Below are 13,601 nucleotides of genomic sequence, written 5' to 3'. Positions count from 1 at the left end.
TTCAAAAGACCATTAGGTGCATCTCAAGTGATTTCTAGGTAGAGTGAAGAAAAAGTTCTTGATTAAGAAGGCAACAAAAGCATCAGACAAAATGCAGCAATGTACACCCCTTTTCCTAGGGGAAGAGGTTACAAAGGTGAGGTATAAGAAAATTACTGTGATTTTGGATTTAAGATAGTATAGTAAAGACATCTTTGCCTTTCCTTTTCAGAATTTATCCTCTCAAACAGGAGACGGAAAAAACAGAAACACAAATACTAGAAGAAATGTGCAATCTCAAATCAAAACTATATGAGGAATGGAGGCCAAATGCTGTGACCATCTGAGAGGGGTCAGGTAAGATCCCCAGAGAAGAGGCCAATGGCCACAGATCTCAGATAAAGCTTGACGAATACCGGTCTCTAAAGTTCACTCAGCTAGGAAAAATACCTTGCGTCCATCACATGGGAAACCAGAATAGTCAGCAGGCGCTGATGTGGGGAGCTACTCTGAACCCTATTTAGCTCCAAGAATAGTAGAGAAGAAAGTTGAATGAGAAACACACAGGCATGGCAAGAGAGTGGGTAGATGGCAGAGACTGAATTGTGAGCAGTCCTACAACTGTTGCCCATTGTTGGCTGGGAAGAAATAAAGACTAACACACACACACACACACACACACACACACACACACACACTCCCCACATCACAGAAGCCTTGTAATAAACCATGGAGAATCCCGGCTAGCTTAGAATAGTGCTGTTTCAGTTTCTTCCTGGCACATATTTCCTACAAATAACTGGTCTAAAAATGATGCATTTCACTCAAAGATGACAAACAATAATAAAGTGAAAAAGAAGGAGGGGAAGGAAGAGGAGGAGGCACTACCACCACTACAAGGAGTAAAAAGATACCTCACGCAAAAAAAGGGAAAAAAAAGAATACAAGAACAGAAAAATAAAAATAACAGATAGGAATGCTCACCAGAAAAAAAAAGTGCCATGACCAAACATATTGGCATGATCTGAAAGAAGTTTCTGAAATTATCAAGAACAAGGGCCCAGGGAAAATATGGAAAAGAAAAACAGAACCATCACATAAATGAAGACTGCACTGCAAACAGCACAAAGGAGAGCTGTTCTTGATAAAAACACGTGAAGGGACATGGAGTTCAGGAACAAAAAAAATACCACTGACAAGAGTTTAAAAACATTGAAAGGAAAACACTACATATGGAAGAAAAGCAAAGAGGCAATATGCGAATAGTTGCTTTTCCTAAAGAAGAGAACTAGACAAATGGAAAAGGAAATCATTCAATATTTAATCAATGTAACTTGAGTTTATACAGAAAAAAGAGCATGCCAGGTCCCAAGAAAAGCTTATAGAACAATCATTATTGAAATATATCCTAGTAATGTCTCTGGGCTTCAGAGGTAAGGAAATGATCCTTAGGGCACAGCAAAAAGATGTTTATCACCTAGACATGGAAATAAGTCTAGCGTGGCCTCCAACCTCTCTATAGCGATATTCACAGGTGGAAGGCATTTGAACAAAATCTAAAACGGACCTTGGGAAAAGAAAGTTTAATCCCAAAACTGTCTTACTCAAACAAACTGGGACCCAAGTATAACAGCAGCAGAAAAACTTGCAAACATACGGGAAAATGTGGTTTTTAGCACTTCTAGAAGAAACCACTCGAGGAACAACTCTCACCAACTAAAGATGAACGGATCAACCACAAAGCGCCGGCACTGAGTAGAGCCAAGAAAAGAACAACTGGACAATTACGCCTTCGCCAAATTTGTTTACTTTCCACCTTTCTGGGTCACATCGTTTGGGGTATGTTTTTTGTAAACAGCATATAGCACCTGAGATAGAATGCACATTTAGAAAGTATGGACAATTTAGACCACCACTGGAAAATGACATAAATAAATACCTCCATCTGAAGCAACTCTTGGGTAAAAGAGAAATCAAAACCAAAATTATAGAATATTTAGAAAAGAATGACTGTAGACACACTGCATATCAGAACCTACGTGATTCACGATAAGAAAAACTCCTAGCCTTGTATTTTCTAATATCAAACAGGCAAAATAAAAATAAATGTATTGAGCATCCAACTTAGGGAGTTAGCAAAAGAAGAAAATAAACTCAAGCAGAAGAAATGAATTAATAAAAATGAAAACAGCAACTGACATCATAAAATAAAAAAGAAATAATCAAACAATCAAACAATTAGCTAATTTCATTGAGAAGGAAAAATAACACTGATAAATGAAATAAGAAATAAAAATGGGGAAATAGCCACAAACTCAGTAGAAATTAAAAGAAATGTAGGAGATGTTTGCAAAATATAAAAACATACAGCAGTACTAAAGAAATGAATCTCAAAAGTTTTACAAGATGCATTTACCAAAAGGGGCAAACTTATACTTCTTTAAACTCAATATATATTTAAAAGGACCTGAGGCAGTGGCTTGGATTTTATAAAATATGGTTATAAAACTGAAGATGTAACTTAAACTTTTAGCAAAGCAATAGAAGGTCTGATCAATTGGCACTGAGGCTATGCTCTTATTTTGAACTATAACCCAACTTCAAATGTAATTTTTTTCAAAGACTCTACAGTCCCATTGAGATTTCCCATTTGAACTGTCCAATTTAAAATCTATTGTTAAGAGCTGAGGCAACATTTCTCCTACATGGGTTACTTACCATGGCTTATGGCAATTGGATTAAAATATTAACTCAATAAAAATAATTTACTGAATCATAATTACTAAAAAAAATAGTTCCAGTCCAGTGAGCTAACATTCCATTCCCAATTGGAAAGAAATTCAATATGGTTATTTTCACATTGCCTCTGGTACATTTTCTTTCAATATAAGCTTATGTGTATGCAAACAAGGTTTCCTTTAATGGGAAAAAATGTTCACATATTTAAGTAATTTCTCATATTCACTCTCTCACAATTAAAAAAAGGAATCACTTCAATACGTCAAACTTATATGTGTTAGCTATGATTTACCTCTCTCTGGCTACTGATTAAATATCTAGCTATTGGGGGTGTCAGTACAAAAGCAATTATCAAAAAGAGCATATGATCAGGGGAGCAGATATCTAGAGAAAAGTCTTTCATTAATATTAGAAAAATAACTTCTAAAAAAATGGCTCAAAATTAGCTCTCCATTAGGATGAATCTGCAGAGTCATTCTTACATATGCAGCACAGCCACACCTGTATACCACTAGTTCCCCTCCCATTCTTGGGTTTCCCTTAAGAACTACTCTGTGAGGCCAAGCAACAGCTATGCAAGGGGAAATAGCCACATGCTGAATAGGGCACCTGCTGGTGTATTCACAGAACAGCTTAGGGGGGCACGCGTGTGTGCATGGGATGATGTGCACCCCTGGACAGAATGAAGGCAATGTAGAACATTTAATGCTGGAAGGATCCTTAGAAAAAAATCTGGTCCAACTTGCCGTTAAATTTCCACACCCTCAAAAAAACAAATCACAGATAAGACCACTGGGATTTGCAGATATTAACTACTATATATAAAATAGATAAACAACAAGGTCCTATTGTATAGCACAGGGAACTATATTCAATATCTTTTAATAGCTTTGCAACGAAAAAGAGCAGGAAAAGGATTATATATACACACATATAACTGAATCACTATGCTGTACACCAGAAACTAATACAACACTGTAAATCGACTATACTTCAATTAAAATAAATGAATGAATGAATGAATGAATGAATAAATACATAGATTTTTTTTTAAAGACCACTGGGAACTAGAAGAGTTTCATTAGTCTCAGACCACAAACCAGTTGGAATAAAAGGGCCTTCTGAACTTAAATACACTGTTAACTCTAATCCCACCTCATTGCCAGATGTTGTGTATAGCTCCAGAAGGGAAAAAAAAAACACAGATATGCCTTCTATAATTTTTCCATTCAAACTAGAATCATAAGAAGGAGAGCAATCATAAGAGTACTCTGCTTCCAAATATCTGAGTGACCAGTGAAAGAGTATATATCACGCATCAGTTTAGGGGACAAAGTTAAGACTGGTGTTAATAAACAGTGTTTCATGGAATCTCAGAGGTCTCTGAATCTTTACTGTAACCTCCCTCAGTAAATTAACAAGAATTAATGAGTTAACTGTATTAACCTGAAATTAACTGTAATTTAGGTCCCACAATCTACATGTCATCTTGCCTTCAGCCTCAGGACCTCAGGCCCCGAAGCAGGTATTTTAACGACAGCTCCTCTTGAGAAGAGCTTAGCACACGTGCCTGGGATTGAGAAGACAGCGGTCTCGGTGCTCTGCATTTATTTATCTTTCTATTTCTCTACTTCTGTGCACCTCTTTTTTTTTTAAATTTTAAAGCAATGTATATTCATTAAAGACTCTGTCTATTCTTGCAGAAAACGCAATCCCGTGTCTTAGGATGTAGTAAGTTCAAATATAATTGGCATAGTAGAGTCTAGTGATTTCCTGAGCCCAACTTGCTCCACCTGGTTTTGGAGTCTGACAATGTGGGCTTGTCTGCTAGAAAGGAACAACCCAACCAATTACAGCAGAGAAGTGAGTTAAAGATTAACATCTTAACCCCACAGGGCAATGCCAAAGTGACTGTCATTTGGTCATTTCATTAGAAAAAAAAAGTAGGATTCCTCAGATGACATTTTGACAAAAGACTGCCACAAGGAAATGCTTTTTTTCCCCCTAAACATAAATGCATAGGCTAGAAATACCGTAACATTCTGAGAATCAGAATTTAGGTGAGATTCACACATCACATAAACAGAAGGCAAAAAGAAAAAAAAAAAGCTGTGACCTCTCCCTCCAAAAAGAAGATGATTGTAATCGCAATAGTCCTTATCACAGCATTGCTGAAATCTACAATTCAGGATGTATCCACTGGTGACAGCAGCGAGACGGGCACAGCAACAAGGTACCTGTCTGAAGAACTCCTCCAGGAGTGACATCGTCCAGCGATGGTGGAGTTCCCAGGCTTTTGCTGGATGGCTAATGTCTGCTGTGTGCAGCATCAGTGATAATGCTTTTGGCTTTTCAATTCTGTAAACCCAAAGGAACCAAACACATGATGACCAAACTTGCAGAACCTCTGTAAGAGTTTTTAAAAATCCCTATTTAAAAAAAATCTCTTCCATTCTCCCATCTCAAACTCAACTGCAGCTGAACTGGGAGAAAAGCATCATTTCATCCTACAGCTGGGATAATAGTCAGCGTGGTGCCCATGTCTATTGAACTGGACACCTCAAAAAAACCTCAAAACCATTTCTGGAATGGCTGCCATCACTCAAAAGACAACAAGAATCCAAAAATCACTGATTTTCATTTATTGCCTCTGCACTAAGTGGATCTTTGATAATTTCGTTTCTGACAGGGAATTATTTTACATTCTAAATGGGGCAAATTGATACCGGCTCTATTATTTATTTCAACCCTGAGGAGAACGTATCAGTGATAGGTACAATTCTCATGCTCTCTCCTCTAAGCATCATTATTTTATGAGGTCACTCAGAGATAAACTTTAAAGGTACAGTGACACAGACAAGTGCCAGGTCAACACCTCTAAAAACACAGGATGTCACAGGCCCACTCACGCTTCTGGCTGCTGCAGAGCGGTCTTCATAGCTTTGATTTGCTGGAAATGACAGGACATATCTGTGGCCATCACCATCTCAATTACCAAGGTCCGAAACTCTCTTTCAGGGACACCCCATGGAGAAAAAAGGATAGGAGGGAAAATGGAAAGTAAAAATTAGTTTACTCTTTGCCACTTCTAATCAAAATCAGTTAATGAGTTGTGACACTTCGAATCTAACTTGAACCTTTTAGGTGAACTTTTTTATGAGGCATAAATGAAAGTTAAAGAGTAAGGAAATCACTTATTAGGAACATGCTATGTGGAATGCATATATCACTTGGAAAATTAACTCACTCAAAATTAACTCACAGGAAAAATTCCAATGAAACTGAAAGTTTAGCAAAGCATTCCTTTCTCAACTGAATTCAAAATTTTAAGAAAAAATCAATTTGAAATTAATCCTAGGAGGTGGACAGATAATCCATACTACACTTTGGATCTAGGTATTCCACTTTTTAAATAGACTAGGTTCATGGAAAAATTGAAAAGATAGTACAGAGAGCTCCCCTATACCCTCTCTCCCCTGCAGTTTCCCTCACTAGTAACATCTTATATTAATGTGGCACATGTGTCACCACAGATGAACCAATATTGTTATCTTATATTCACTCCAGCTCCTAGTTTACCTGAGGGCTCACTCATGCTGCACAGTTCTATAGGCTTTGACAAATGTATACTCTCATGTAACAGTATTGGACAGAATAGTTTCAACACCCTAAAATCCCCTTGCTCCACCTATTCATTCCTCTTGCCCCTGAACCCTTGTCCAACACTGATCTTTTTACTGTCTCTAAGAACTTTATTGAATTAGAATTTGCACAGAACAAACTGCTTCCATATACATTGCACAATTCAGTGAGTTTTAACAGTTGAGTAAACTTTTGGAAGTACCACTACATCATGGTTCTGAACATTCCATCACCCTCAAACCTCTTTGCAGCTCACCTCTCCCTCTATCCGCAAGGCATAGATCTGCTTTATGTCTATAGACAGTTTGCATTTCTGGTCGTGTGTGTGTGTGTGTACCTATACATATATTTATAACTAGAAAATGCAAACTAGAGAGGCATAAAGCAGATATAGATATATGTGCATGTGTATGTACACATAGGTACGTGGTATATCTGTAGAGTGCATATGTGTATGCACACATGTATTAAACTAGACCACTAGCTATACACACAAGCATGTACCTACATACATTCACACACACATATAAAATACAAAATGTACTCTTTTGCTTCTGGCCTTTTTTACTCCTGCATAATGATTTGCAATTCATCCAAACAGTTGTTCATCAATAGCTCATTTATTTTCACTGCTGAATGGTATTTTATCACACGAAGACACCACAATTAATTTACCCATTCACCAGCTGATGGACATTTGGGTTATTCGATTCCAGTTTGGAGCTCTTATGAATAAAGCTATGAGTTTCATGCACAAGTAATTGTGTGGATATATGTTCATTTCTTTTGGATAAATACCTAGGAGTAGAATGGCTTGTTTTTAAGCCAGCTGAGTGTTTAACTTTACAAAAACTGCCTAACATTGTTCAAAGTAGTTGTATCACTTTACATCTGGACCATTGGTGTATTGTCCAAGATACAGAAAGTTCCAGGTTGTCTGTATCTTTTGCCTACTCTTTGTACTGCCAGTATTTAATTTCAACCACTTTAGGGGACACGTAGTGGTATCTCACTGTGTTTTTCATTTGTATTTCTTTGATGACTAGCAATGTCAGGCATCTTGTCATGTACTTATTGGCCATTTATGTATCTTTACTTAGGGAAATGCCTGTTTCAGACTCTTCTTTTTTTTAACGAACAGATGACTGATTTACAATATTATATTAGTTTCAGGTGTAAAACATGATTCAAAAAATTTATACATTATACTTCATTTAAAGCTGTTATAAAACACTGGCTATATTCTCTGTGTGGTACAATATCCCCTTGTAGCTTATTTATTTTATACATAGTAGCTTGTACCTCTTTCCTTGACCCTTCCCCTCTCCCTCTGGTAACCACTAGTTTGTTTCTGTATCTGTGAGTCTGTTTCTGTTTTGTCATATTCACTAGTTTGTTTTATTTTTTAGATTCCACATACAAGTAATAGCATACAGTATTTGTCTTCCTCTGTCTGACTTATCTCACTAAGCATAATACCCTCCAGGTCTCCATCCATGTTGTTGCAAATGGCAAAATTTCATTCTTTTTTATGACTGAGCAATACTGCACTGTATGTATATACCACTTCTTTTTCCATTCATTTGTTGATGGACTCTTAGGTTGCTTTCATGTCTTGCCTGTTGTAAATAATGCTGCTATGAACACTGGAGAGAATCTATCTTTTTCTAATTAGTGTTTTCGTTCTCTTTGGATATTTAAACAGGAGTAGAATGCTGGATTCAATGGTAGTTCTATTTTCAGTTTTCTGAGGAACTTCCATACTGTTTTCCACAGTGGCTTCATCAATTTACATTCCCATAGTGTACAAAGATTCCCTTTTCTCCACATTCTTGCCAACATTTGTCATTTGTGGTCTTTTTGATGATGGCCATTCTGACAGATGTGAGGTGCTATCTCATTGTGGTTTTGACTTGCATTTCTCTGATGATTGGAGGTGTTGAGCATCTTCCGATGTGCTTGTTGGCCATCTGTATGTCTTCTCTGGAAAAAATGTCTATTCACGGACCTTGCCCTTTTGATAACTGACTTGTCTGTGTTTTTATTGAGTTGTAAAAGTACACTATATAGTCTGGATACAAATCCTATGTAAGATATATGTGTTGTCAATAATTTCTCCCACTTACTGTCTTGCTTTTTTCAGTGTCTTTCAAAGAGCAAAAGTTGAAAATTTTAATACAATTTTTTTTAATGCTTCATGCGTTTAGGGAGACCCTCAGCTACCCCAAAGACTTCATTTTCCTCTGGAAGTCTTAACATTTTGCTCTTTTACATTCAGGTCTGTGATCAATTTTGAGGTAATTTTGAGTATACTGTAGGGTAAGGGTCAAAGTTTTTTATATGTATATGGATATGTATTCGTCCCAACATCGTTTGATGAAAAGTTTTTCCTTTCCCGATTGAATGTCTTGGTCTTCAATGACCTTTGTCATCAATCAATGATGAGTCAGTTTCTGAACTCAGTTCTGTTCCATGGATCTGTATGTACGTCTATGCTTTCGCTAATTAATTACTGTAAGCTTTATAGTATGCTTTGAAATCAGGTAGTGTGGATCCTATAAACTTGTTCTTCTTTAAAATTGTTTTGTTTGCATTTCTACATAAATCTGAGATATATGTGTTCAATAAATCTTACACATTTGCATACCATGACCTTGCAAGATTCATTATTAGTTCTAGTAGCTGCTTACAAATTCTTAGGATATTCCACTTACAAATCAGGTCCTCTGTTAATACAGACATCTTAACAGTGCAGATGATGGTAAGATCAGGCATTCTTATCTTGTTCTCAACCTTAGGGAAAAGCATTCAGTTTTTCACTATTAAGCACCATATCAGCGATAGGCTTTTCACAGGTGCCTTTTATCAACTTGAGGAAATTTGCTCTAACTTGCTGAGAATTTTTATCATGCCTCAGTGTTGAATTTTGTCAAATACTTTTTATGCATCTATTGAAATGACCATATGCTTTTTTATTTTTTAATATGGTGAATTATTTTTTAATTGAGCTTTAAATGCTGAGCTAACCTTGCATTCCCGGAATAAACCCTATGTATTACTCAGGATTCTCCCGAGAAACAGAACCAAGAGGACAGGTATATATAGAAAGAGATTTATTTTAAGGAATTGGCTTATGTGATTATGGAGGCTGACAAGTTCCAAGATGAGTCGGCAAGTCACATTTTCCTGCTCTCTGTGCTGTTATTTAGATTGTCACCGAATTTAAATTTCCCCTTATTTGGCAATCTCTTTTCTGGCGTTCTAATTCACTTGCTAGCAGCTCTGAATTCCCACCTGGTTTCTCTAGCCAGAAATGCAGTGTTTTGCTGGATCACTCAATTTTACAACTTGTTTTGATCAGAGGTAGTATTCAGATTATTCACAACTAGTCCTTCACAAATACCCACCAGTAAGAATGCAGAGTTAATGATAAACAATCAGGATGGTTGCGCTGGTGAACATCAGTGTGTTCCAGTGTGAACTAGTATGTTCTGGTCTGTGGCAATGATTCTAGGTTTAGATACTGCCTCAACCAGCCTCACTAACATCATAGTAGACAACAATGATTGAGGCTTCTGATCACAGCAGAGTGGAAACACAAATAATATAGCTGAGTTTTTGACAAAAGTATATTTAAGTGAAAAATAGAACATCCTTAACAAAAATATAGATAACAGAAGTGGCAGATCTATGCTTTGAAATATGATAAGAGGCAAATTATGCCTATCCAGCCACACTCCCACGTGTCCACAGATCCCACATTCCCGTGATATCAGCACATTACCTAAAAGCAACCTGACAGAGTTCACCAAGAGCCTTAAAGCAACATTCTTTGATCCATGAATTCTACACATAAAAATATATTAAAGAGATACTCATTGTAGGATTCTTTATAATGACCAAAACACATAAATGCACTAATACTCACACACTCAAAATAAAAGCAATTATGGAACTTCCACAGACGGAGTATTATGTAGCCATTTAATATAATATTTTAATACCATGGGATAGTGGCCACAGGAACATGTCATACAGACCTCTAACTACAGGAATTTAATTGGCCGTGGGCTTCAGCTACTACATTCTGAAAACTATTGCCATTTTTGCCCCGAGGCAATGTTTCCCATGGGCTGCTCCAAGCCTGTGACTGAGGGCATCCCTTACTGTGGGACATGGGGCTCCAGTCATGGCTGACTTTGGCTCAGGAATTCCCTGACAGCCTCGCTGAACTTTCTTTAGGCTGCATGGAGATCTAGGATATTTCTACCCAACTTTCCTTCCCTCTCTCTTTCCTCTGGGAAGGAAAGAGGGAGGGAAGGAAGGAAGGAAGGAAGGAAGGAAGGAAGGAAGGAAGGAAGGAAGGAAGGAAGGAAAAAGGAAAAAGGAGGCAACCATGCCCGCTTTGGAGCACTTCATTAGATTGTCCTGAAGCCAGGAACATACACTACCTAAACAAGGCCTTACACAAATCCTTCAAAACTGGGATGTATCTGAAGATGTGTAAAGCTGTTCTCTGCCATATTCAAGCCTTTCATTATACTTTTACAGACATTTAAATTGGATAGAGGGTTCCTTTTTTGAGAAGATTCACATTGATTAACTGAAATGCTCTGCATTTTTCAGATGTTGCCTAAATCTAACTTTTCCTAATAAAATTCAAGCCAAATATTTCTCTGTTTTCATTAACCAGAGCTGCATAGAAACTAATAGCCATTTCTAAGTGAAAATCAGTTTTAGATGTATTGTTCAGTATGACTTATTTCTCTGAATCCTTGCACAATGGCACAGAGATGCTCAATAAACAGCTGATCAGTTAATTAAAATATAAATATTATTTGCATCACATTAGATTCAGAAGTTTGTAAGTATTTAAGTGATTTTGCCTATAAGCTTTGAGACGCCCGGACCTATATATTTACAGCTACAATGAACTGCACGCTTGCTGTATACATCACAAAGCCTGCTCAACATTTTAAATGGATTATGCCATTGATTACTACCCTAACCAAATTACAAGGTAAATGTTATTATCTATTTCCTAGAAATTAAATTTTCAAAAGGTGTAAAGGGGTTGAGTAAATTCCTAACTGTCATACAGCTAGTCAATGACTGTGTCCATATTCAAATGCAGGTCTGTCTAAGTTCAAAGACACACAGTATTATTTAGGCAACAGAACTAAGTACTCGTGATTATGTTAAAGCATCAATTTCCTTAGCAAATTTTGGAAAATTTTTTTTATTAAGAAGTCTAAATAAATACAAAGTGAAAAAAAATGTAGATGATAAAATTCAGGTTTAAGAAGGTAATATAAAGGTTTAAGGTTTAAGAAGGTAAGATAAAGGCAGCACAAGCGTCCCAAGATAACAAACAGCAAATATTTCAAAGGTACCTACTACAATATATTTGAATATTTATGCCAAGTAAAAGAAAGAGCAATAAAAATTTCAAATAGAGTATTATTTCTTCAAAAGAAACACACTCCACCTCTCCTCACAGGTCCCTTCCTGGCCTCCAGATCCCTCTCATGTCTTGTCCTTACCTCCAGTCATCTTTTGAGAGGTTGATCAAAATATTCATTTCCTCGTCCTCTTGCAGAAGGCGATAGGCTGCGCTTAAATGGTGATTTTCCAATACAGACCTATCGTTGTACAGAATAGCTGGGTCAGACCTGAACAGAAAGCCAGGCAAAATAATTTAGGATATTGAGTAGCTGAGATTTTTCAGGTAACTCTCCTATGGTAGAAGGTATCATCTCTTTGTCCTATTTTAACTTTATCCAACTAACTTTGCCCCCGTGCCATTTGTATCAAGCAAAAAGCTAACACCAACACTACACATTGTCGATAGATGTACGTAGGATATTTTAATGTCAGTATTGTGGGTGTTCTTTCACATGTGATATCCAACTTGAGAACTCCCTAGGAACTATTCTACAATCAGATCTCAGTTACCTATAGTAGCGGTAAAGATGATTTTTTTAAATGCAGGTCATGTCAAAATTCCTCGTACTTTCTGGAATGATTTTTTTATTTTACTCATTGAGAGAATATGTCTATTTATTTTAGTTGTAATTCTCTGAACATATACCACCTGGTGGGTACAGTTTACAAGTTCCTCTGTTAGTAGCTTGACCTTAAAATTTTGCCATGTAGAAGCCATACATGGGAAATTAACAGTAAAATATGTAAGGGTTATGACAATTGTTAGTCATTTTATCAAAACATATTCCACAGCTGAATGACACCAAACATAGGGTGGTATACTATCTTAATATATTTAACTTAACAAAACTTTAGATAATTGGAGCTTATTTGTTTCTCAGCAAGGAAGCTGAGTCCCAGAGACGTCAAGCGAGAGTCTGCAGAGCCCACAGTGGCTAAGTGACAGGGCTGGGATGAAGGCAACGTCTTCTGACAGTTGAGCCATTTCTCCCGAAGATAACTTCCACCTGTCATTGGCCCGAATTTGGGATGTACCTAGCATATCTTTAAAGTGTTGGGCTGAACAGTCTGTCCAGCAAAGGACAAAGAACCTGGTCACAGATTTAGTTTTCTAAACAGGGATCTCACAGGCTGAGATGCTTTGGGTAAAATTCAGTTAAAGAAGGCTAATGTTCAAATTTCATTCCAGACCACTCAAGCTTACCTGAACCCACTGGAATTTTCCCACTCCTGGGGAAATAACACAAAACAAGCAAATCCTGAGGTGAAAGATCTAATCTTACATCTGTTGAGTAAGTAAGGCGTCAACTGATGTGTATTATGTGACATTAAGCTATTTTCCAACTCCTATAATTAAGCCATTTCCCTCCTGAGTTGTGACTGGTTTTGTCACTGGTCTCCAGCCAAGATCCATGTACAACTGTTCCGCCCACCTCTCTTTCTCCAGCAAGTGCTAGTCACTGCCGTCTCTGTCCTCACAGAAAAGGTTCCACCGGCAGATACCCATTAAACAGAGATGCTCTGTGGAATCCTTACGTACAAAGACCTTGCAACAGAACTACAGAAGGCTGCTTCCCAGCAGCTGAGACGACTCCGTGAGGAGACAGGAGGTAGAAAATGAAGCACGTGGCTTAAGTCCTTTCATCTGCTTCTAATTCTTCTTCAAATCCCCTTCTGAACAGAGATCAGACGACATTGTCTTCTTTTGTGTGCCTCATAATTAAGTGTTGGCTTCATGAAATACATGTAGAATGACTTAATAAACACAAATCTATCTGGAGTGTGCACCTGCTTTT

The 13,601-nt window shown here is 37.2% G+C and overlaps 1 protein-coding gene across 12 annotated transcripts in view; it reads right to left on the bottom strand.

Moving 5' to 3' along the window:
- Nucleotides 1-13,601, bottom strand: part of PDE1C (phosphodiesterase 1C) — a 482,123-nt gene that overhangs the window by 75,898 nt on the left and 392,624 nt on the right. For all 12 annotated transcript variants that reach the window (XR_012074369.1, XM_072964716.1, XM_072964717.1 and 9 more), the window contains 3 exons: nt 11,904-12,032; nt 5,628-5,729; nt 4,956-5,076 (listed from right to left, as the gene is read on the bottom strand). Coding sequence is in view for 11 of the 12 variants with exons in the window: in XM_072964716.1 (XP_072820817.1) it covers nt 4,956-5,076; nt 5,628-5,729; nt 11,904-12,032 (352 nt within the window). In the remaining variant the exon portion in view is untranslated. The remainder of the gene's footprint in view (nt 1-4,955; nt 5,077-5,627; nt 5,730-11,903; nt 12,033-13,601) is intronic.

This window comes from Vicugna pacos, chromosome 7 (genome assembly GCF_048564905.1).
Source record: "Vicugna pacos chromosome 7, VicPac4, whole genome shotgun sequence".
NCBI lineage: Eukaryota > Metazoa > Chordata > Mammalia > Artiodactyla > Camelidae > Vicugna > Vicugna pacos.
The sequence above is the reverse complement of the archived record's forward strand: the minus strand, read 5'-3'. Positions and strand labels throughout refer to the sequence as shown.